The 26,297-nt window shown below is 42.5% G+C and overlaps 1 protein-coding gene across 1 annotated transcript in view; it reads right to left on the bottom strand.

The window, feature by feature from the left end:
- Positions 1–3,800: 3,800 nt before the first annotated feature.
- The window catches only part of WDR88 (WD repeat domain 88), a gene marked incomplete at both ends in the record, with an annotated part of 41,045 nt that continues 18,548 nt past the window's right edge, over positions 3,801–26,297 (bottom strand). Inside the window, 7 exons of the mRNA XM_079724065.1 lie at positions 3,801–4,075; positions 4,502–4,843; positions 6,447–6,606; positions 8,538–8,630; positions 16,015–16,083; positions 17,241–17,323; positions 19,380–19,567. Coding sequence (XP_079580191.1) covers positions 3,801–4,075; positions 4,502–4,843; positions 6,447–6,606; positions 8,538–8,630; positions 16,015–16,083; positions 17,241–17,323; positions 19,380–19,567 — 1,210 coding nt within the window. The remainder of the gene's footprint in view (positions 4,076–4,501; positions 4,844–6,446; positions 6,607–8,537; positions 8,631–16,014; positions 16,084–17,240; positions 17,324–19,379; positions 19,568–26,297) is intronic.

The raw sequence follows: 26,297 nt of genomic DNA, 5'->3' as shown, positions 1-26,297 counted from the left end.
GATAATGGACTTGTATCTAGAGTATATAAAGAATAATTACAGTGCAATAATAGAAAGACAAATAACCCATTAATCCTTTAATGGGCAAAGGATCTGAATAGACATTTCTCCAAAGAAGACATACAGATGGCCAACAAGCACATGAAAAGATGCTCAACATCATTAGTCATTAGAAAGATGCAAATCAAAATCACAGTGAGATACCACTTCAAACCTACTAGGATGGCTATAAAAAGGTAATAATAAGTGTTGTCAAGGCTGTGGAGAAATTAGAACCCTCATAATTAAGGGATATGGGTTTTTTAGGGGTGATAATTTTATGTGTCAACTTGACTGGGTCACCAGGGTGGCTAGATGTTTGATCAAACATTATTCTGGGTGTGTCTGTGAGGGTGTTTCTGGCTGAAATTAACATTCGAATTGGTAGACTGAGTAAAGCATATTACTGAGTAATTACTGAGTAAGATAATTACTGGGTAAATACTGAGTAAAGCATATCAACTGAGTAAAGCATATTACTCCCTAATATGGATGGGCCTCATCCAATCAGTTGAAGACCTAACATTAAAACCCTTATGAAGCACTTTCTCTATGTGAACTAAGGTCATGAAAATAAGTTATGAAAATAACTCATTTAGTCCTTAGGACAACTAAATGAGGTAATTATTATTATATTTCCCATTTTACATGTGCAGAAACTGAGTCACAGAGAAGATAAGAAATGTGCCCAGAGTTTATCACTGGTAACAAATACACACAGCTAACAGCTAGTACATGGCAAAGCAGCCTGGTTCCGGAGTCTGTGTTAACTATAACACTATATTGCTTCTCACCTATTTTGGTCTATACATTTCTTATTTGAACTTTCATCAGGAGGATGTATTGGTATGATTTCAAAACTTTATTTAAATCATAATTTTGTCATCTAATCAAGATAATTCACTCAACACTATCAAAGGAGTCGTGAATCAGTGAAAATGGTGCTGTCACCACATTTCAATCCATAGTCACCATAATTCAAAGAAGTGGATTCAATGGGTTGAGGGGAATGCTTGCCACCCCTCACACACACCCCAGCACACGCACTTATTCTGCCTCTCTTAAAACCTTTCAAGGCTCCAAAAGCTTTTGCATTAAAACAGTGGTTCTCAATTGTTTATCTTGAGATCTCTTTGTACTCTTAAAAATTATTGAGGATCCCAAATAAGTTTTTGTTTATTTGGAATATCTATCAATATTTGAGATATTAGAAATTAAAACTGAGAAAAATTTAAAATATGTATTAATTCATTTTAATATAACAATAATAAGCCCATTACATGTTAAATAACATTTTGTTTTGTTTTGTTTTGTTTTTGCGGTACGCGGGCCTCTCACTGTTGTGGCCTCTCCCATTGCGGAGCACAGGCTCCGGACGCGCAGGCTCAGCGGCCATGGCTCACGGGCCCAGCTTAATAGCCTTTTCCAGAAAATTGTGGATATTCTTCTTTTATACTACACCAAAACTGAGTAAATGGCAGTGTGGAATCTGAAACCATACCAATGAAGTTTTCATACTCTGTTACATTAAAATACACTGGTAGACTGTCCTCTTTAAATGGAATGTGCATTGGTCATTTGGAAAATATTGGCTCACTGAATTACGCATATCTTCCAAACATGGACATATCTCATCATACAATGTCAAAAGTATATATTCATTAATGTAACCACAAATCTCATCAGAAAGATTTTGAATATTGGAAAACTGTCAAACTCATGATGGTGTATAAAACCTTTCTAAAATTTTAGTTTTCACTTGGAAATTCAGATGTTATTGTTGGCAACAAATACTGTCAGTTGTTTTCTTTGAAGTCATAGGTTCACTTTATTCATTTTCAAGAAAATGTCTATTAAATACCCCGGTTTGAATAAGCATAGTTTGCCTGTCAGTTATCTTCTCAAGTAGAAATGGTGTTCCACGAAAAACATGGTCTTGTCAGCTGACAATCACACAAGTACTTTTTCTCAGAACAACCACTGTACCTCGGTACTCAGCAGAAGTGCTTTCTGCCTACTGCCCACTTCCTCACACAAAATATTAAAAGTACTTGTGTTAACATTTAATAAAATTAATAATGCTTACTGCTTCATAAGCACATTCTTAAGGGAAATTTTTTTTTCTGTGAAAGTGTGGTAGTGAAGAATAAATATAATGACAACTAGGGCCCCCTGGTGCCACTGCCTTGATTCCTGCTCAGGTGCCAGCGGACTGCTGTAGCACATCAGTGCAAATGTCAACACAGTGATAAAGCGATGTAACAGTATAATTTTGAAAATAGATTTGACTGCCTGAAAGAGTCTTAGGGACCCCTGGGGGTCCATGAACCACGTTTTGTGAATTGCTACCTTACAGCATTTGAAAAGACAGGCTAGCTGTCAAAAAGAACCCTCAAAATGCATAATCCAATCAAGAGAATGTGACCAATTTTTAAAAAGTCATGCGTCCACAAATGCCTATTATATTCCAAGAACCATTAGGTAAATAGACATATGTGGCTCCCCACCTCTCGGGGCTTAATTCTCTTTGAGAAAATGGACAATAGACAAGATGATTTCAGACCGTGAAAAGGCTGTAAAGGAAATAAGCAGGATGAGGTATTGGATGCTGGCCTAGCGGGTGGCAGAGACTCCTGGACAGAGCATGGTGAGGGGAGGCCTCCCAAAGAGGTGATACACTTGCTATAGGCCAGGAGATGACAAAGACCCATTTCTGCAAAAGGTGCAGGAAACAGCATTCCAAGCACAGGGCACAGCAAGCAGAAAGGCCCCAAGCAGGAATAGCATGGCATTTTTAAAGAAAAGAAGGAGGAGTGGACTCAACCCTGGGCCTAATTGTCTTCTCTGGCTTGCACACTGCCCAGGAGTGCTCACCCTTGCAACACCTTCAAAGTTAACTGCTGCACGCAAGACTGGTGACCCGCAAATGCTTTTCTCCGGCTGACCCTCCCTAAGACCCAGACTCACACCCACAACCAACATCTCCCCTTAGCCACCTAATACGTAAATGCTCAAAACTGACCTGGAATACCTCAGGCTAGCAGTAAAGATGAGCCAGGGAAAAAAACAAAAACAAAAACAAAAAACAAAAAAAACCCAGCGCCACAGTGACTCAAGCCTTATTACCAATAAACTCATCTCCAATTGGATTAGGAGGATGCTCCCAACAGAAATGCAAAGCTTCCAAGTATTCCTACAGGTTTTCCTGTGCAATGCCAATCAAAAACAACCAAGCTGCAAAGGGCAAGAACTGACCCCCAAAGAAGAGGGAGGAAACACACACACACACACACACACACACACACACACACACACACACACACACACTAAACTCAGACCCGTGGGAGAAGGAGAGAAAGGAGCTGCTTCTGGGGCAGGTGGTCTGACTATTGGGAACACAAGCTGATACCATAACTGCAATTTCTGCAGCTCGTTGGGACTGTCCTGTTGCATCTGACTTGAATTTTGTTTCGTTTGACCTGAGAATTCCTGGGTAACTTTTAAGTCCAATGCCTCACTGCAACCCCAGAGACTCCGATGCAATTTCTCTGGGTCAGGACCCACAACCGTCTACTTGTGCAGCCCCGGGCCTTAGAGTTCAGCCTCACACCGGGCCCTCTGGAGAAGCCGGCTATAAATTTGGCACAGGGAGTCCCAAATTTCCAGCTTCTCTCCCTGGAAATTTCATTCTTTCATCAGCCTGAGGGTCACGCTGGCCGGGTTCAATCCTCCGCTCTCCCAGGCGCCCGTGACTTTGGGCCTCACGACCTCTGCAAGCCCCAGTCTTCAATCTGGGGAATGATGATCCGGATCGCGCGGCTGGAGAGAGGGGAGTAAGTCAGCAGGCTTATGTGAGAGGTGTCAGGTCCAGTCGGCCGCTTCCGGAAGAAATCGACGGAGAAGTGCCCGGGCTCGGCCTCCCAACGCAGCGGCGGCGGAACCTGGGCAGGTTGCTCGCCCTGCGGGGCATCTCTAACCCCAGGAGTGTTCCCACGGCACTCGGGGAGTCCCGCGCCGCCTCCAGGGGACGTCCCCTCTGCTCCGGAGGCCGAATCAAGGATGCCCGCAGCTCAACGAAACGTTAGGGGCTGACTCCGAGGAGGGCCAGCGCCCCACACCGCCGCGGGAAGGGGGGCATTAAATTGGCTTCTTAAGCTCCCCCTCACACCCTCAAAACGAGGAGGAACTGGATAGGGGTGCAGAGCAAAAGAGGGCGTGGGTAAAAAGAGAGCCGGGACGCTCGGTTGAGGCACCGCTGGGATTCGAACCCAGGATCTCCTGTTTACTAGACAGGCGCTTTAACCAACTAAGCCACGGCGCCGCCCGCACAATCAGCGACAGAGTCTGTTCCTCATCACCATTTACTGTATAGGCTGCGTGCACGCGCACAAGTTTTGTCGGCGGCTGACGCATGCGCTGTGTAAGGTCCTCGTCACAGGCGACTTAGACCGAAGAGTTGTACTCGGAAGCCGGAAGCTCGGGCAGTGAGCAGTGGGCGGGCCCAGGCCGGCTAGTCTTCCCAGTGTTGCAGTGTCCGCCCCCGGCGTGGAGCCAGGGTGGCCCACCTTTGGGGATTGCTCGCTCAAGATCTGGTCTTCGGCCCTCCAGAACTGACGCAAGCTGTCCGGCGAGGCCAAGCCCCGGCCCGGTCCGGAGATCCAGGGCCCGCTAGCGCGGCCGGGCTGCCGGCTCCCCAGCGTTGGATCAGGGCTCAACCCGGCCGTGGTCCTGCAGTGACCACGCGTCGGACACATCACACTGGCGCCCTCAGCCTGGGAGGCCGGTTGCCCTCCTCGGCCGCACGCTGACAACCGGGGTCTCCGGCGCCGTCAGCTCTGGGGGTTCATCCGCCCGCCGGTGGAAACCAGACCCATAGCTTCAGTTGGGCCTCTTCCGCGGACCCTGAGCACGGGGAGAATCCGGGGACACTGAGGAGACCCTGAGCAGGCACTGAACAATCAAGAGCTTAAAAGGGCCCAGGCCGCTGGCCTTAGAGCATCAACACCATGCGTGGGAGGTTTCCGCTGCCAGAGGAAGGCAAAGCCCTCCCCACTCAGGCGTCTCACTTGCCCCTCTGGGGCTCCTCACTCGGACACATCAGCCACTTCGTCACAACACTTTTTAGAGTGCCTTTGAGCAGCAACAAAACCAAAACCTGCTAATCCATTGACCCAGCGATTTCTCCAGTGGGAGAGCCTTATCCACAGAAATGTAGGTCTCTGCAAAGTATGTACACAAGAAGGTTCACTCCAGCATTGTTTGTAATAGCAAAAAACGAGAAGCAACCTAACTGCCCGTCCCTGGGGACAGTGGATGCAGGCCAGACATCCTCCACAGCAGTGAGGAAGAATACATCTATGTATGTCTTCATGTGCCAGAGAAGGGATAAGACTTCTCTTCCAAAAAGAGCCCAATTGCTGGGAGGCTGATGCAGTGGAGTTTTGCCATGTTCATGCATCATTCATGTAAATTAATGGATAAATACTGAACAGCCTGCTGAAGCTGGGCAGTCATCCTGGTTGTGACTAAGGAGGGTGGCACCAAGCACAGGACCTGCCCAAGCAATGACTACCAGGTTATGGTGCTCATGGGCAGAATTGTGGGATGCCAATCAATTAACATTAAATAAATCAGTCCTGCAACTAAGTTTTTTTAAAAGGACCAAGGGGCATACTAATGATATCTGATGGAAATCCTGTAAGCCATACCAAATGGAAAAGGGAGCCCTTCACGTTTAACTGATACCTTGCTCTTTGTGAAGTAATTGATTACATTGTACACGTGGAAGCAGGAAGGAGGCTGTACACATGCATGGGCATTCTGGAAAGTAAAGAAACTGGGGTGGAGAGCAAGAAGTATTCTGTGATGGAAATGCCCACCACCCACTTGCCTAACCAGACCTTCCTCTGCTCTGAGCAGAGGTCACCATCTGGGAGCATTAGCCAGGGAGGCACCCACAGTGCCACGGTACAGTCCCCTCCACAGATGGAGCTACACAGCTTCCTCTTCATTCAACAAACACTTCCTCAGAGGCTGCGGCTGCTTTACAGGGCAAATCCAGAGACCAGAATGTGTTCCAAAAATGAGACAGGATGGACACCAGGACATAGAATTTAGAAAGAACAAAAATGTTTCTAGAATTCACATGCACACTTGTTTTCCAAAAGAATCTATATTTATTCTGCATGTAAACTAAAGACAGAGGGATCCCCAAGGGGCTGTGGAGTTGAGGAGGTGGCACAGTGGTGGGAGCCCAGCCAGAGCATATGGCCCCTGCCCCAGCCTGACAGGCCTACCCGCTGGGGAGGGGCCCCAGAGAAAGGCCTGTGCAGAGCCCCGAAACCTATATGACAGGTGGCCTGTGCTCAAGTCACCCAAAGGCTCCAGTGGCCATCAGCCATCCTCACCCAGGCTGCACTCCCTTGACAGTGAGACCTCCCTTTCTGATGATGGTGAGGCCTCTGTTGACAAGTCTTTTGCATCGATCCGGCAGAACACACATTTGGTGACTGTTTCAGAAAAGATGTCACTTTCGTAGATGGAGAAAGGCCTGTCACATTCTTCACACTGACATGAAATATTTTAAAAGAGTAGAAAGGAGGTGCTGATCAGAGGAGATCAAGGCATTCTCCCCCGTGATCCAACTGCCTTGGGCCGGGCCAAGGCAAGAGATGCCTCCCCTCTCTGGGGCCCTAAGTGCACAAGGGTAGAAATTGCAGGCCGCTGAGAGGGGATAAGCACAGGCTTCCTGCTCTTTTCCCTCTCAAAAGCTATGCAGGTCCTTCCAGCTCATGTCCCCTGCTGTGGGGTCCCAGGGTGGCGGGGAGGAGTGGAGAGCCACTTGACAGTGCTGAGGATTTGGGGCGGGTGTCTAACCTCACCCTCTGTTCTGTGCAGAGCAAAAGTACAGGGCCGAGGGGCTATCCTAACTCCCTGACATCCTGGGGACACCTAACTTTTGAGAATCAAGTAGGCAAGACTTCTGAACAAAGCAGGAGTTTTTTTCTAGATGATGATGGTGCTGAGCATCCTCCTCTGTCTTTGAGCCGAAGCACCCAGAGGACAGTGGATACAGCGGCACAGCTCACTGGCAACATTTTCCCACCAACAAGTGAGCAACACCAGGGGGTAGGCTCTCAGGCCATGGGCAGAGGTCTCTCAGGGCTCCCACCAGAGCACGGTCCCCCTGAGACGAGCCAGAAGGCGGCAAGCCCCTGCCCTGGCTCTCCAATCCCCTGTGCTTTGCCACTCTTGCCCGCTCCAGGGCACCAAAGCCTGCAGGAGAGATGGGGCCAACCCTGCCCAGGGCAGGTCTTCTGGGAAGTGTGGCCTCTGAAGTTTCTCATATTGAATCAGAGAAAGTCAAATGCAGCGAGCTCATCTTTGCTACAGCTTCAGGTAGGTTTCTTTCTTTTCTTTCTTTTGCAAGAAAGAAATTGAATCCCTTACCTGACTTATTCTACAGCATCATTTCCCACGACCCAAGTCCAGAACAGCAGGGCTCAGAGGAAGCAACTCCTTGGTCCCTCCCCAGGTGGCAGGTGGAGGACACAAGCACTGCTCTGTACCCAGTCAGCTTCCAGGGCCTAAGGGCCGACATGGCCACAAAGGCCATGAGGACCAGCTGGCCACAAAGACGGGGTTCCACCTGGGTCCCACCCGTTACCTCCCTGCCCCCTGGTGCCATTCTCCAATTAGCCATCTCCAGAAGCAGTGGCTCCCAGCCAGGCCTTCTGAGTGGAGACAGGCTTAGGGAGCTCCAGGATTCACAAGGGCCCAGCAGGGACTCCTCAGCCTCTTGAGGTGGCAGCCAGGTGCCTGCACTGCGAGGCCCCAGCAGGGACTGGCCTCCACTGCCCAGGGCCAGCCCTGGCTATACCTGGTGAAGCAGAAGATGTACCCACCATGATCACCCACTGGAGAATTGGGACCTGAGCCCCATCCATGGGAAACGGGGCACTGGGGACCTGGCCGGGGTTCTGCTGCAGGAGCGTAGGAGGCCCACACGGGGTCCAGCTGTGTGCCAGCCTCCCTCCAGGACTCCCTCCAGCCTCATCTCCTCCCACCCACCCTGCTCACTCCAGTCCTCAGCACCAGGCTCACTCCTGCCTCAGGGTCTCCACATGGGCTGTTCCCTTTGCTGGGATGTTCTTACCCTAAAAGAGCTGCACAGCTCACCCCCTCACTACCTTCAAGTCTTTGAACAAATGTCACCTTCTCAATGAGACCTATCCTGACCACCCTTTAGAATGCTGCAACTGCCAGCACTCCCGTTTCCCTTTCCTATGTTATTTTCCTCCAAATTACTTACTATGTATTTTTCTAATTTCTTTATTCATTGTTTGTCTCCCCTTTTAGAAATGTAAGCTCCCTCAGGGCAAAAATGTCAATCTGTTTGTTCATAGTTTTATCCCCAGTTGCCCAGTTTGTTCAAAGAATAAATTTGTAGAGAGAACTAATGAAAGCCTTCTTTTGGCTTCATTTTACCCAATACCAACCTGTTTCAGCTTTAAGCCCCGGGCCTTTTTATACTTGATTACCAAAGGAATTTGGTCAATTTCTTCAATATTCCATAGTCTCATGGTCTTATCCTAAAACAAATTAAACAACAAACCAGCAGTCACAAAATGGGCTCGTTAGGCTTGGATGACCCAGGGAGGGGCATGGCATCCAGGTTACACGTGGACAACTTCGACCTGCAGAGGGACAGTTAGGGCGACCAACTGTCCCAGTTTCTCTAGCACCATCCCAGCCTTAGCAAGTCCCACGTCCCCCAAACTGGAAGCAACCAAGATGTCCCTGAATAAGAGAATAAACAAACTGTCGTACATTATTGTGATAGAATATTATTCAGTGATTTAAAAAAAAAAAAAGAAATGAGCTGTTAAGCCACAAAAAGGACATTGAGGAGCCTTAAATACAAATTTCTAAGTGAAAGAAGCCAGTCTGAAAAGGCTACATACTGTATGATTCCAACTATATAAAGTTATGGGAAAGGCAAAAATATGGAGACAGTAAAAAGGTCAGTGGTCGCCAGGGGCTCTGGGGAAGAAGGGGAGGGATGCAGCACAAGCGCAGCACAAGGAGTTTTTAGGACAGTGAAATTGTTCTGTATGATACTGTGATGGTGGATACGTGACATGCATTTGGCAAAACCCACACAACATAAAGAGTGAAACTTAAACCATGGACTTTAATTAATAATTATATATCAATATTAGTTCATCAGTTGTGATAAATACACAACACTTAATGCAAGTGGCAACTGGAGGGTGAGGTTATATATAACCCTCTGTATGATCTGTTCAATTTTTATGTAAACCTAAAACTGCTCTAAAAAAATAAAATCAATTTTTAAAAAAGACATCTATGCTCCTTAGAAAATAGTGGTCACTGAATTAATTTGGGAATACCACTCAAATCCATTATCTCAGCATTCCTTTGATTAGTCTTATGAAACTGAATGTGGTCAGCAAAATAATGTTCCCCCCCCCCAACAAAGACATCTACATCCTAATCCCCAGAACCTGGGAATATGTTAGATTATATGACAATGGGGAATTAAGGTTGTAGATGGAATTAAGGGTGCTAATCAGATGATCTTAAAAGAGGGAGATGATTCTGTATTATCCATAACCACAAAGGTCCTGAAAGGTGGAAGTTTTAGTCAGAGGAATCAGTAACAATGGAAGAAAGGCAGAGAGAGATACAGTGTTGCTGGCTCTGAAGATGGAAGAAGGGACCACAAGCCAGGGAATATGGGTGGCTTCTAGAAGCTGGAAAGGCAAGGAAGTGGATTATTCCCTAGAGCCTCCAGAAGGGAAGTCCTACTGACACATTGAATTTATCCCAATGAGAACTTGTGATACTTCTATCTTACAGAACTGTAAGATGTTAAATGTATGTTAAGCAGTGAAGTCTCTGGTGATTTACTATAGCAGTAATAATAATATTAAAAAACGAACACAGTAAGTAATGTTACATTTCCTGATTTGGCAGTTGCAACTAAATATCCTGTGGAAGAACAACAGGAGAAAGTCTGGTGACATATACGTTGGCCCTTACAGTGCAGAGCTGTCAGATTTTATCAACAATCATACTTTCTACAGTCTGTCAAGTGAGTTGTCCAATCATGATGGACAACAACAACAACAAAGTTCCCCCTAGCTCTTAGATACTTTGATTCAAAAGGTGGAGTTTCAAATCATCTTCTTGATTTCTGTGAAGTTTTTAATGAAACTGCAGACAACATAAAACAAAAGCATGTTGACATCTTATCCAAATACAGACTAGACGCTGCTAATCTATCTACATATTCGGCAGACAGTGCAAATGTGAATTTTGGCAAATTCCATTTAGTCCATTAACTTCTTACCAAAGTAAACGAAAATATCTTACCTGCTAAATGGCCTGCACATCCTAAAAAGGAGTGTGATTTGCTTACCTGTGGTGTTGGGTCTTTCCCAATAAAAGTTTTTAGTCAGTTTTCACCTTCCTCAAAATGTGCAGAAGCACTTAATAAAAATGATGACTTTATAGAAATGGAAGAAGATATCTTCCCTAAATATATGTCTACAAGATGGCTATTAGCATTGCTGGCCTTAGAGAAGATGTTAAAATCTTGGCCTGCCATAAAATCATATTTTTTAAGTGTGGGACAAGAACAATGTCCTGTAATTTTGAAATACATTAAAAATGAGAATGGAGAAAGGGATTACAATAACACTGACAGTTATATACTGTTTCCCAAAACTGTTTCATAATCTTTAAAGAGGCCACAACAAGCATAAAAAAAGGATGAAGTGACCTCAACTGAATTGTACGTTGTTACAAAAACTCATACAGTGAAAAAATGATTTGGGAGTTCCCTGGCAGTCCAGTGGTTAGGACTCGGTGCTTTCACTGCCATGGCCTGGGTTCAATCCCTGGTTGGGGAACTAAGATCCCGCAAGCTGCATGCATAACCAAAAAATGAAAAAAAAAAAAAAAAACATTCATTTTTTGGAAATAAGACAGCTTCAGTACTTTTTAAAAAATTACCAGAGAAGGACAGCCAAGTTAAACAGGACATTCTCCATTTCTTAACTAAAACTGTAACTTATTTGAAATCCAACTTCATTATCAGAAATTTAAGTTACCTCAGTGCTTTAAAACCATTTCCCTGAGAAAGAGAGATTTGACTTATGATGACAGCAAATGTAATACTTGAGAGTGTTTAAAATAATGGACATTTTACACAATGGAGAGCCTATATGATGAATTTATCATGGCAAAGAACCTGATTGACAAATACCTGTTCTACTAAAACAAGCTTTCAGACTTCGTATATTTGGATATTTTTGGAGAGCTGGAAAATAATTCCTACAAATCTAAAAGTTTGTTGTTGCTATAAGTAAAATCCTAAGTATTCCATGCTCAACAGCTTTTGTTGAGAGGGTATTTACTTTGATGTCATAACATTGGGCTGACACCAGGAATCAATGAAATGTGGGCTGCTAAGAGCAGAGCTGCAAGTCATTGTGAATTTTACATTTGACAGCATTTAGTCTTACTACTACATAAAAGAAAAGAAGGATGTCCTAAAGGCTGAAGGTAGTTCAGAGAAATATTATTGGGAAACATAAAAGTAAAAATCTCCTACTGTATTATGGGACAGAAAGAAACATGTCGTTATTGGATTTTTTAATGTGGTAGAATATGCTTAACAATATTTATCATTTTAACCATTTGTAAGTATAATTCAATGACATTAAATACACTCACAATGTTGTGTCATCATCACCATTACCTATAACTGAAACTTTTTATCATTCCCCCAAAAAAACTACATACGCTTTAAACAATAACTCCTCATCTCCCCTTCTCCCAGCTCTTGGTAACCACCATTGTGCTTTTGGTCTCTATGAATTTGACTATTCTAGGTACCTCATATAAGTTGAATAACACAGTACTTGTCCTTTTGTGACTGGCTTATTTCACTCAGCATAATTTCCTCAAGGTTCAACCATGCTGTAGCATGTGTCAGAATGCCCTCCTTTTTTATGGTCAAACAATATTCCATTGTATGGATATACCACTTTTGTTTATCCATTTATCTGTCAGCAGACACTTGGATTACTCCTGCCTTTTAGTTATTGTAAATAATGCTGCCATGAACATGAGTGCACAAGCATCTCCTAGAGTTCCTGCTTTCAATTATTTTGGGTATGTACCCAAAAGTGGAATCTCTGGGTCATACAGTAGTTCTATGTTTAACCTTTTGAGAAACTGCCAAACTGTTTTCCACAGCAGTTATACCATTTTACATTCCCATCAGCAATGTACAAGTGTTCCAGTTTCTCCATATCCTTGTCAACACTTGTTACTTTCCTTTTTTTTTTTTTTATTATAGCCTTCCTAGTAGGTGTGAAGTGGTATCTCACTGTGGTTTTGAATTGCATTTCCCTAAGGACTAATGATATTGAGCATATTTCCATGTGTTTATTGGCTACTTGTATATCTTCTTTGAAGAAATATCTATTTAAGTCCTTTGCCCACTTTTGAATCAGATTGGGTTTTTTTGTTGTTGAGTGTTAGGAGTTCTTTATGTATTTTATTATTACCCCCTTATAAGATAATTGATTAGCAGATATTTTCTCCCATTCAGTAGGTTGCCTTTTCACTTTCTTGGTAGTATCCTTTGATGTGCAAAAGTTCTTAATTTTGATGAAGCCCAATTTATCCTGCTGTTGTTGTTGTTGCCTGTGCTTTTGTGGTCATATCTATGACAAAGTCATGAAGATTTTCCCCAATGTTTTCTTCTAAGAGTTTTATAGTTTTAGCTCTTAAGTTTGGGTCTTTGATCCACTTTGAATTAATGTTTGTATATAGTATAAGGTAAGGGTCCAATTTCACTCTTTTGCATGTGGATATCCAGTTTTCCCAGCACCAATTATTTAAAAGACTGTCCTTTCCCCATTGAATGATCGTGGTACACTTGTTGAAACTCAATTGATCACATATGTGAGGGTTTATTTCCAGGCTTTCTATTCTACTGCACTGATCTATATTGTCCAGTTTTCATTATTATAAATTTGTAGTGTTTCATTGGGAAGTGTGAGTTCTCTAACTTTATTCTTCTTCTTCAAGATTGTTTTGGCTATTCAGGCCCCTTGCAATTCCATATGAACTTGAGGATCAACTTTTCCATTTCTGTGAAAAAGGCTATTGGTATTTTATTGGTATTTTGATAGGGATTGTGTTGAATCTGTAGATCATTTTCAGTAGTGATGACATCTTAACAACGTTAAGTCTTCTTGGCCATGAATATAGGATATCTTTCTATGTTTATAGATCAGAAGAATTAATATTGTTAACATATCCATACTACCCAAAGCCATCTATGGATAATCCCTATCAAAATCTCAATGGCATTTTTCACAGAAATTAAAAAACAATCCCAAAATTTGTGTGAACTTACAAAACACCCCAAATAGCCAAAGCAATCATGAGAAAGAAGAACAAAGCCTGGAGGCATCACACTTCCTGATTTCAAACTATACTACAAAGTTATAGTAGTCAAAACAATATGGTACTAGCATAAAAATAGAGAGCCCAGAAATAAACCCTCACATATACAGTGAACTAATGTTTTTTTCTTTCATTTGGCTGTGCCGGCACACGGGATCTTCATTGCGGCATGCGGGAGGCATGCGAACTTCTTAGTTGCAGCGTGAAGAATGAAATTGGACCCCCATTTTATACAACTCACAAAAAGTTAACTCATATGGATTAAAGATTTAAACATAAGACCTGAAACCATAAAGAGAAAATATTTGTAAATCATATATCTGATAAGGGTCAGATATCCAAAATATATAAAGAACTCATAGAATTCAATATTGACAACAACAAAAGACAGAGGAAGTGAATAAACATTTTTCCAAAAAAGACATACAAATGACCAACAGGTACATGAAAATGTGCTCAACATCACTAATCATTAAGAAAATGCAAATCAAACCCACAGTAAAATATCACCTCACTGTTAGAATGGCTATCATCAAAAAGACAAGAGATAAGTGTTGACGAGAATGTGGAGAGAAGGGAACCGTTGTGAACTGTAGGTAAGAATGTAAGTTGGTACAGCCACTGTGGAAAACAATATTGGAGGTGCCTCAAAAAATTGGAAACAGAGCTATCATATGATCCTGGAATCCCAGTCCTGGGTGTATATCCAGAAGAAATAAAAGCAGGATCTCAAAGAGATATCTGCACCCTCATGTTCACTGCAGCATTACTCACAATAACCAAGGTATGGAAACAACCTAAATATCCATAAGTGGATGAATGGATAAAGCAGATGTGGTATATATATGCAATGGGATGTTATTTAGCCATGAGACAGAAGGAAATCCTGCCATTTGTGACAACAAGAATGAACCTTGAGAGTATTATGCTAAGTGAAATAAGTCAGACAGGAAAAGACAAATACTGTATGATCTCACTTACATGTGGAATCTAAAAAAAAACAAGCTCATAAAAACAGAGAATAGAGTGGTGGTTACCAGAGGCTAGGGGCTGAGAGAAATGGGGAGATATTGGGTCAAAGGGTACAAATTCCAATTATAAGATTAAGAAGTTCTGGGGATCTAATGTACAGCATGGTGATTATAGTTATTAATCCTGTATAATACACTTGAAATTTGCTAAGAGAGTAGATCTTAAATGTTCTCACCACAAAAAAGAAATGCTAATTATATGATACGGTAGAGGTGTTGGCTAAGGCTATGGTGGTAAGTATTTTGCAATATATAAGTGTATCAAATAAACACCTTGTACAGCTTAAACTTACACAATGTTACATGTCGATTATATCTCATGAAGCTGTAAAAATAAATACATAAAGTGTCTGTTTAACCAATCTTATTGTATTTATATTCAATTTTTTAAGTCTTACATTTATGTATCTTAATACATAAATATTAAGATACATAATATTAATACATATATAATAATATAGCCTATAAAATTTAAATAACCAACAAAGTTTTTTATAAAGTCAAAGTAAATTGCTATATCAAAACACAGAAAGAAACATTATAAAATATATTGTTCTTAACCATATTTGCTTAATTATCCTACTATCAGTTACTACTAATCACTGTTATTGACTAGTTCTGTTGTTGTTTTGTTTAAATAATAGCATTTATGTAACAGAAAAGTAAATAAGACATAATTTCAAATAAACACTCATTTTTGATACTTTGTCTTGTATTTTTACTTTTTTCCAGCTTTACTGAGATATAATTGACAATATTTTTCATATTTTTTATGCTAAAGTAACAACACATTGGCATATAATTTTTATTATGTATTATAATATTATGGGGTTTTTTTGGTCAGGTGTGACGGTATCCTGCATTGGCTCTCTAAGAAGGTGATCATGGCAGGCAGAGTCTTGCCCACATTTTTATACACCTAGAAACCCCCAGCCTAGAGAATGAGATGGCTCTAACAAAGGTTGGGGGACAAGGTGGGACCCCACTTCTCTGGTGCTCACACATGAAGGACAGCCCTCAGGATATCCTGGGCTGTCTGTTATGCGCCATTGGCACGGGAATCCCAGGATGCAGTGAGTAGCGAGGGAAGACCCACCTGGAACCTCGGGGTTGTCTGCTTGCCCACGAGCTGACCCCTATCCCTCCAAGGCCCCCTGTTGGCTCCATCACTTACCAGTCTGGACAGGCCCTTGCTCCAATGAAGTTCAAATGACAACTGTGCAAAGAAATACCTGGCAACTTCCCATATGAGCAAAGGACCCACTTCCCACATTCCCGCTTCCTGGATGGGGTCAGCCTAGCCAGGTGTAGCCTTCAGACTGAGCTGCTCGGTCCTTCAGACTGAGGAATTTTACTTGACAATGCACTTCTGCTAACACCAATTCTCACAAATGTGATAGAGATTTTAAGTCACTCAAAGGTTGGCCACTTTTACCTTTGAAGCAGACAGGATCCATTTCTTGTTGTTGCTAATGGCAACATCCATCACCCAGTCATTATGGCCCTGAAGAAAAGTAGAATTTTAAGAGGACCTAGAAAAAAAAAACCTTTGAAAGAACAACAAAAACCAAAAAAACGAAGTCAAGAATCCAACGTTGCTTACTTTCTTTTTTTTTTTTTTTGCGGTATGCGGGCCTCTCACTGTTGTGGCCTCTCTTGTTGCAGAGCACAGGCTCCGGACGCGCAGGCTCAGCGGCCACAGCTCACGGGCCTAGCCGCTCCGCGGCATGTGGGATCTTCCTGGACCGGGGCACAAACCCGTGTCCCCTGCATCGGCAGGCGGACTCTCAACCACTGCGCCACCAGGGAAGCCCAAACATTCAGTTTTAAGCCATTCACGTGCTATGATGTAAACTCCCCTTGCCTCTCCAAACCCACAGAGAAGAGGGTCAGATAGAACAGCTTTGGGATTCTGAATGTTATGGTGGTCAAGGGGACACAGTCCACATTTGGGTCACAGGAAATAGAGAAACCAAGAGTCATCAATGCAAGCATTCACAGACAAAGGCGGCCATGAAATCACAAGGGGAATGCAGAAGTCTTGGGGTGGGGGCACCTGGAACAGAGGCACTGAAGTAGCCAATCCTGGGGCTGCCTAACCTTTGGGTTCTCGTTGTGTTGCACCATCCATCTCCTTACCATACAGCCACTTTAAGTTGAGTATCCTCTTACCTGCAGCCAAAAGTACTCACCCACCATTGACACCCACCCTTCTGAAGCCCCACAGCTTTCTACGCATGCCTCACGATGGCACTCAGCCTTCTGCACAGTAATTTCTGCTGTTCACAGACACTGCCCCTCCTCGGAGTTTTTGCATTTGCTGCTCCCGCTTCCTGGAACGCACTTCCCCAAGATCCTCACTCATCCAGTCTTTCTTTGCCATCCAGTTCTCAGCTCAAATGCCACCTTCTCCAAGAGGCCCTCCCACTGTGGATTAGTCCCTGGAGTCTGTTTCTATCATATCACCCTGTTGTGGCTACTCTGTGTCACTCATCACTATGGAGGATTTGTTTGTTGGTTTCTTGTCTGGCCTTGCCCACAGAGGTGTCAGCCCCATTGCGCACATTTAGGTCTGTCTCACTGTTGTATCCCCAGCACCCAGCACCCAGCATGAAATGAAGAATGAAGCTCAGATCTTCTATCTGATGCTGGCATTGGTACCTTCAAGGAGAGCTTCCGGTAGCCTTCTCCTACATCCCAAATAGCCACAGTCTTGTCGAACCCTCCAGACACAAGAAGAGAGGCTGGAACACAAAATGAAAGAGTCTCAGGGGGTCACCTTCCTCAACCAACCGTTTCCAAGCAGGCTGCGGATGCATCTGTGAGGTGCCACCGTGGCTCACTCTGAGGACACTCAAACCCCTTCCGGGTGTGACTCAACAGCCCTCAATCAATTACAGTTGACGCTCGATATTCATGGTAGTTGCATTCTACAAAGTCATCACAAACACTCAGTGAGTGATGATTGGTCTTAGGGGAGATGCAGGGTTAGGTTCCTGTGAGCCTCTGGTTACAACACTTTCATTAACCCATCAGTACATAACCTTGTTTTCTGTCTGTTTCTGTTTAACGACACCTTAGTTGATACAAATGGCTTATTTATTAACACTGATTTCATGGCCATCAGCATTATAACTCATGTCTGAATGAGGCATATCTAACATGTGTTCTCCCTGTAAGGCACATCACAGGCTTCTTGCAGTTAGGACACTAGACAGCACTTCAGCACTATGCTGGGGGGCCCCTTTAAACAGCAAAATCATCAACAAAGAGCACAAAATGCAAAAAAGTGGGACTAAATAGATCACAGCAAGGACACCTTATGATAAGAGAACTGAAAGAAGAAGCGGAGGGTCGCCTTGTGCAGCCTCAGCTGGGACCGTGTGCACATGGCAAGCTTGTTGCCGCTCTGCACGGATCTATGGGTGGCTGCAAAAGTGCCAGGAGTATTGATTTTAGGCTTACAAATAAATTTTACCCAGTAGGTAAATTCACAAACACAGAATCCGCAAATAGTGATGACTGACTGACTATACGGAACTCTGAAACCTATGATGCCAAGGACAGAAGCTGGTGGGGCACCTCACAGCGGGGTCTGACTTACACAGAGGCTGCTTCTGAAGAGGGAAACGTTTCTCAAGCCAGGCCCTGACTGTGTGCATATTGGCTGGGTACTCCCCTTGACACACAGAGCAAGCCCCACTTCCCACGAGGACTGCGGAGTATAGTCATAACATTTGACCCCTGGGGGTCGGGAGCAGTCACAGCTCTCACTGGGGCCAGCTGCCCCTGGCTGTTTCCTGGTGTTGCTCCTGGTCACATCCAGGCCCCTTCACCTGGAAACAGATCTCCAATGTCCCATGCAGAAACACCCCTCACATATTCTCAGTGCCTCTGGTTCAGAGGGTACTGGCTCTGACCTCCAGCTCTAAGGATGGGCAAGTCCTGCAGGCATGGCAAATCAGAGCCTTTCATCCCCTGCTAAAGGGGCTGGTTCAAGATGGGCACGTGTCCCCAGCTGAGCCAATGAGAGTCTTCCCTGGGACTTGTGCGGGCACCACCAGAAAGAGGTTTTCTCTTTCTCTAGGATTGACAGTGGCCAGAACCTTTGTTGGTCTGGACCACCAGAGGCCATCTTTGCCTCCTTGAGGAGAAAGGTCGATACAAGAGAGAAGCTGAGCTGAAGGATAGAGCGGAAGGGTTGGCTTCCTGAGAGCATTGTCTGTCTGGACACAGCCCTCCTGAAAGGAGACCAGCTCCTGGATGAAGTGAGAGAGTAGCATGGACATATATACACTACCAAATGTAAAACAGATAGCTAGTGGGAAGCAGCTGCATAGCACAGGGAGATCAGCTCGGTGCTTTGTGACCACCTAGAGGGGTGGGATAGGGAGGGTGGGAGGGAGACACAGAGGGAGGGGATATGGGGATATATGTATATGTATAGCTGATTCACTTTGTTATACAGCAGAAACTAACACACCATTGTAAAGCAATTATACTCCAATAAAGATATTAAAAAGAAAAAAAAACAATAAAAAAATAGATTTGAAAAAAAAAAGTTAACAGATTTATCTTGTTGCTTAAGCTATATCAAACTGAGTTTCCAACATTTGCAAACTTGTGCATATGAATCTCCCTCTTGGCTTTTCTGTTCTTGTGGAAAATAAATCCACCCTCACCACTGGCATCACTGGAAATCACCTCTTTACACTAAGGAAAGTCCACATGAATGGAACGTGAGGAACTCTACCCCAGCCCTCCCACGGGTGTGGAATGCTTCAACATTGAATTACTCACCGTCTCTGGCAAAGTGGCAGGAGCTCACAGAACCTTCATGACCCTGCATCAGAGTCACACAGGCTCCACGGTTTCGAAACTCCCCTGTATGGACGTTCCATATTTTTAAGGTTTTATCCCAAGAGCTTGTACACAGGAAATGGCCACTGAAGGTAAAACAGCAGTTTGAGATTGCATTGGTGTGTGCTCTGAAACATACACGGAAGGGTGCACACATGAGTACATCACTCCTGGAGGACCCGAGGACACACTAAAGGGGAGGTGAGTGGAGGGGGCGTTGGAGCTGATCCCCTGTGACCCCATGGACATCATTCCTTTGATCACTGCCTAAATGGTCTAATATTTATTACTAAATATTAACTACTAAATATTTATTACTAAAAATTAATTACTAAATAATTACTCTGACTATGTCAAACTGTTCCAGGATGTCCCAATAATGGCAATATTGACTTTTTTTTGCTGGATAATTCTTTGTGGTAGGGGGCTGTCCTATGCATTGTACGATGTTTAGCAACATCCCTGGGTTCTACTCACTATATGCTGGTAGCCTCCACACGCAGTTGTGACAACCCAAAAATGTCCCCAGACATTGCCAAATGTCCACTGGGGGACAAAATTGCCCCTGGCTGAGAACCACTGCCCTATTCAGAGCTACTTGAGGCTTGAGGAAAAAGAGCAGCTGGAAAAGTCGTCAGTGATAGTTAATGGACTAACAGCCTTTCAGGTTTAAAGTGGGTCTCTCCTGCTCTCCCTCCCTCCTCGTTTCTCTCCTAGACATGGGCGCATGGCTCCTCCCACCCATCCTCCTCTCCCACCCCTCTCTCACTCACTCCCCCTACTTATCCTCACCCCAAATGCTCTCTTTTTTCCTTTCCCTCTCTCCTTATCTGTCTTCAGTGTCACTAAAGCATATTTTAATATTGGGCATTTAATTAATAAAGTTTGAGGTTATTCATTCTCAATTGTTAAATGTCTTATTTTTTGAGAGAAAAGAATTGTCAGAATTTTGCTTTTCTTTGTTTTGTTATGATCTTCAAAGTATTTTCCCTGTGACTGTCATCTCCTGTTACAAATAGAGTTTTCAAGCAAACTTATAAACATAATTGAGCATTTCTGAGTAGCCTGGATTATAATATCAATTCATCTAAATGAAGAAAAGGTTGAACAAAACTGTTTTCTAGAGCTCAAGTCAGAGTTTTAGACTCTTTTAGTTCTTTGAAGCTCACAAACTGAGTAGGATCAAAGAAGAAATGTCGGCTTCCCAGGGGTGTCCAGGCTTAAAATGTCCAAATCCCAGTGCCTGGTGGGGGCAAGAACCATCCCAGCATATACTGGAGGTGAATAACAAGCCCTCCTCTGAATCCAGAGACTGTCACTGAGGTTTAAACCGAGGCTCCCTCTCTTTTCCAGGATGCGGCTCTCATTTCAGATAAACTCCACATATCATAAAAGACCATTTTACTTAGTACAAAAGTTTGGGGAAAGCGTTCTGGACAAGATGGAGTCAATGTACTGCTCCCCTTTCCTCCTGTTAAGTACAGCTAACAGGGGCTTCCCTGGTGGCACAGTGGTTAAAAATCCCCCTGCCAATGCAGGGCACACAGGTTCGAGCCCTGGTCCGGGAAGATCCCACATGCCTCAGAGCAACCCTGCAGAGCAACTCAGCCCGTGTGCCACAACTACTGAGACCACGTGCCACAACTACTGAAGTCCGCGTGCCTAGAGCCCAGCTCTGCAACAAGAGAAGCCACCGCAACGAGAAGCCCACGCACCGCAACAAAGGGTAGCCCCTGCTCTCCGCAACTAGAGAAAGCCCATGTGCAGCAATGAAGACCCAATGCAGCCAAAAATAAATAAATAAAATAAATAAATTTATTTTTAAAAAAAAGTACAGCTAACAACCCTGGGCAAATGCTGTTATAAAGCAAACAGAAGACTGCAAAAGGTGGAGAAGAGAAGGTAGACCAGCTAAGGATCTTGGGACCCAAGGATGGCATGCTGAGTCCCTGTAGTTTTCTTTTTGTTTCTTATATCCTGGACTGAGTACCGGGAAAGCCTGCAACCCCCAAAACAATAAGGACTGGATAAAAAGCTCCCAAGAAAAGCCTGTTCTCCCTAGCCAAAGGGATAGCCTAGTAAGACAGAAAACCTTTACACAATGCCTGCCTTACTCCAGTCAAAAATCTTGGGGAAAACTGCAATCCCATCCCCACTGCTGTCAGCAAAGTCTAGAGTCTAGACTGCCACCCTTGCCAGGCTCTAATGAGGCAGCCTGCTAACACAGAAGATTTAAGTAAGACTTAGAGTCTCGTAATGCAATACTCAAAATGCCCAGGATGCAACTGAAATTCACTCATCATACTAAGAGCCAGGAAAATCTCAACATGAATGGGAAAGAGAGTCAACAGATGCCAATACTGAGATTACACAAATAATTAGAATTATTTGACAAGGATTTTTAAGCCACCATCACAAAAATGCTTTGATGGACAATTATAATCGTGCTTGAAATAAACAAAAAGATTGAAAGCCTCAGCAAAGAAATAGAAGATATTAAGAATGACCAAATGGAAATTTTAGAACTGAAAAATACAATAACAACAACAACAAAAACAACAACAAAAACCCTCAATGGAGAAGATAGAGGAAATAATCAGTAAATATGAAGACAGACAATATAAATTAACCAATCCAAAAAATAGACTGAAAAAAACCAGAGCCTCAGAAACCTGTGAGACTATAACAAAATACCTAACATTTGGGTAATCAGCATCTCAGAAGAAAAGGAGAAATAACATAGAGCTGAAAAAATAATCAAAGAAATTGTCTAGAATTTTACCAAATTTGGCAAAGGACAGATTCAAAAAGCGGAGTGAAGCCCAAGTAGGATAAACCCAAAGAAATCTATACACAGACACATTGTAATTAAACTTTTGAAAAGTAGAGAAAAAGAAAAAAATCTTGAAAGCAACGAAAGAGAAATGACACCTTACTTATAGGGGAAAAACTATTTGAACGGCAGTGGATTCTTCATCAGAAACCATGATGGTCAGAAAAAAGTGATATGACAGTTTTCAAATGATGAAAGAAAAGAACTGTCAGCCCAGATTTCTATATCCGGCAAAAAATATCCTTCAGGATTGAAGGAGGAATCAAGGCATTTTCAGATGAAGGAAAACAAAGAGAATTTGTTGCCTTCAGACCTACCCTAAAAGAATAGCTAAAGGAAATTTTTCTAAACAGAAAGAAAATGGTGAAAGAAGGAAACTTGGAATATCAGAAAACAGAACATGGTAAGTAAAGGTATGGGTAAATACAGTAGATTTTCCTTCTCCTCTTGAGTTTTCTAAATTATGTTTGACAACTGATGCAAAAAAAATATAACAGAGTACTTGTGTTTATTCCTTGCAAGCTTCAAAATCAGTTGAGATTATGAATTTTCAAACTTCTCTAGTAATACCAGCTATATAATTTGCAGGGTCCAGTGCAAGATTAAAATGCAAGGTGCCAGTTTCTCAAAAAGCTTTACATAATATTACCACATGATCCAGAAATTCCTCTTCTAGATATATAGCCAAAAGAATTGAAAGCAGGGAATTGAACAGATATTTGTACACCAATGTTCATTGCGGCATTATTCACAACAGCTAAAAGACAGAAGCAACCCGTGTTCCTCAACAGATCAATAGAGAAACAAAATGTGATATATACATGCAATGGAATATTGTTCAGTCATAAAAAGGAATGAAATTCTAATACATGCTATAACATATATGAACCTTAAAAACATTATGTTAGCCACCATCACCTTGATACCAAAACCAGATAAAGATGTCACAGAGAAAGAAAACTACAGGCCAATATCACTGATGAACATAGATGCAAAAAACCTCAACAAAGTACTAGCAAACAGAATCCAACAGCACATTAAAAGGATCATACATCATGATCAAGTGAGGTTTATCCCAGGAATGCAAGGATTCTTCAATATATGCAAATCAATCAATGTGATATACTACATTAACAAATTGAAGAATAAAAACCATATGATCATCTCAATAGATGCAGAAAAAGCTTTCGACAAAATTCAACACCCATTTATGATGAAAACCCTCCAGAAAGTAGGCTCAAACCCACAGCCAACATCGTCCTCAATGGTGAAACACTGAAAGCATTTCCACTAAGATCAGGAACAAGACAAGGTTGCCCACTCTCACCACTATTATTCAACATTGCTTTGGAAGTTTTAGCCACAGCAATCAGAGAAGAAAAAGAAATAAAAGGAATCCAAATTGGAAAAGAAGAAGTAAACCTGTCACTGTTTGCAGATGACATGATACTATACATAGAGAATCCTAAAGACACTACCAGAAAACTACTAGAGCTAATCAATGAATTTGGTAAAGTAGCAGGATACAAAATTAATGCACAGAAATCTCTGGCATTCCTATACACTAATGATGAAAAATCTGAAAGTGAAATTAAGAAAACACTCCCATTTACCATTGCACCAAAAAGAATAAAATACCTAGGAATAAACCTACCTAAGGAGACAAAAGACCTGTATGCAGAAAATTATAAGACACTGATGAAAGAAATTAAAGATGATACAAATAGACGGAGAGATATATCATGTTCTTGGATTGGAAGAATCAACATTGTGAAAATGACTATACTACCCAAGCAATCTAGAGATTCAATGCAATCCCTATCAAACTACCAATGGCATTTTTCACAGGACTAGAACAAAAAATTTCACAATTTGTATGGAAACACAAAAGACCCTGAATAGCCAAAGCAATCTTGAGAAAGAAAAATGGAGCTGGAGGAATCAGGCTCCCTGATTTCAGACTATACTACAAATCTACAGTAATCAAGACAGTATGGTACTGGCACAAAAACAGAAATATAGATCAATGGAACAGGATAGAAAGCCCAGAGATAAACCCACACACATATGGTCACCTTATCTTTGATGAAGGAGGCAAGAATATACAATGGAGAAAAGACAGCCTCTTCAATAAGTGGCACTGGGAAAACTGGACAGCTACATGTAAAAGAATGAAATTAGAACACTCCCTAACACCATACACAAAAATAAACTCAAAATGGATTAAAGACCTAAATGTAAGGCCAGACGTTATAAAACTCTTCGAGGAAAACATAGGCAGAACACTCTATGACATAACTCAGAGGAAGATCCTTTTTGACCCACCTCCTAAAGAAATGGAAATAAAAACAAAAATAAACAAATGGGACCTAATGAAACTTAAAAGCTTTTACACAGAAAAGGAAACCATAAACAAGGTGAAAAGACAACCCTCAGAATGGGAGAAAATAGTCGCAAAGGAAGCAACTGACAAAGAATTAATCTCCAAAATTTATAAGCAGCTCATGCAGCTCAATATCAAAAAAACAAACAGCCCAATCCAAAAATAGGCAGAAGACCTAAATAGACATGTCTCCAAAGAAGATATACAGATTGCCTACAAACACATGAAAGAATGCTCAACATCATTAATCATTAGAGAAATGCAAATCAAAACTACAATGAGATATCATCTCACACCAGTCAGAATGGCCATCATCAAAAAATGTACAAACAATAAATGCTGGAGAGGGTGTGGAGAAAAGGGCACCCTCTTGCACTGTTGGTGGGAATGTAAATTGATACAGCCACTATGGAGAACGGTATGGAGGTTCCTTAAAAAACTACAAATAGAACTACCATACAACCCAGCAATCCCACTACTGGGCATATACCCTGAGAAAACCATAATTCAAAAAGAGTCATGTACCACAATGTTCATTGCAGCTCTATTTACAGTAGCCAGGACATGGAAGCAACCTAAGTGTCCATTGACAGATGAATGGATAAAGAAGATGTGGCACATATATACAATGGAATATTACTCAGCCATAAAAAGAAACAAAATTGAGTTATTTGTAGTGAGGTGGATGGACCTAGAGTCTGTCATCCAGAGTGAAGTAAGTCAGAAAGAGAAAAATAAATACCGTATGCTAACACATATATATGGAATCTAAAAAAAAAGAAAAAAGGGCATGAAGAACCTGGGGCAAGACGGGAATAAAGACACAGACCTACTAGAGAATGGACTTGAGGACATAGGGAGGGGGAAGGGTAAGCTGTGACAAAGTGAGAGAGAGGCATGGACATATATACACTACCAAATGTAAATTAGATAGCTAGTGGGAAGCAGCCGCATAGCACAGGGAGATCAGCTCGGTGCTTTGTGGTCACCTAGAGGGGTGGGATAGGGAGGGTGGGAGGGAGGGAGATGCAAGAGGGAAGAGATATGGGGATATATGTATATGTATAGCTGATTCACTTTGTTATAAAGCAGAAACTAACACACCATCGTAAAGCAATTATACTCCAATAAAGATGTTAAAAAAATTATGTTAGATGAAATAAGCCAGACACAAAAGGACAAATAATGTATGATTCCATTCATATGAAATATCCAGTATAAGAAAATTCATAGAGGCAGAAAGTAGAATAGAGGTTACTAGGGGCTAGGGTTGGGGGGAGTGGGGAATTATTATATTATTAATGGGTACCGAGTTTCCGTTTGGGTGATAAAAGGGTTTTGGAAATAGAAAGTGGTGGTGGTTGCGCAATACTGTAAATGTAATGTCAGTGAAATAAGTTTAAAATGGTTAAAATTCTATATTTTACCACAATTTAAAAAAATAATAATGTAATATCCCCCAAACCACTGAATTGTACACTGGAAATGGGTGAGTTGTATGATGTGTATGAATTATATCTCAATAAAGTTGTTAAGGAAGGCAGCCAGCAGGCAGGAGAGAAGGGGGGAAAGTGATGGCTTCTGGGGAAACAATGGTTACGAGCCAGGTAGGAGAGAGATTTTTCACTATATATCCTTTTGT

This window comes from Hyperoodon ampullatus (genome assembly GCF_949752795.1).
Source record: "Hyperoodon ampullatus genome assembly, chromosome: 18".
Lineage (NCBI taxonomy): Eukaryota > Metazoa > Chordata > Mammalia > Artiodactyla > Ziphiidae > Hyperoodon > Hyperoodon ampullatus.
This window is presented reverse-complemented; position numbering and strand designations above follow the sequence as displayed.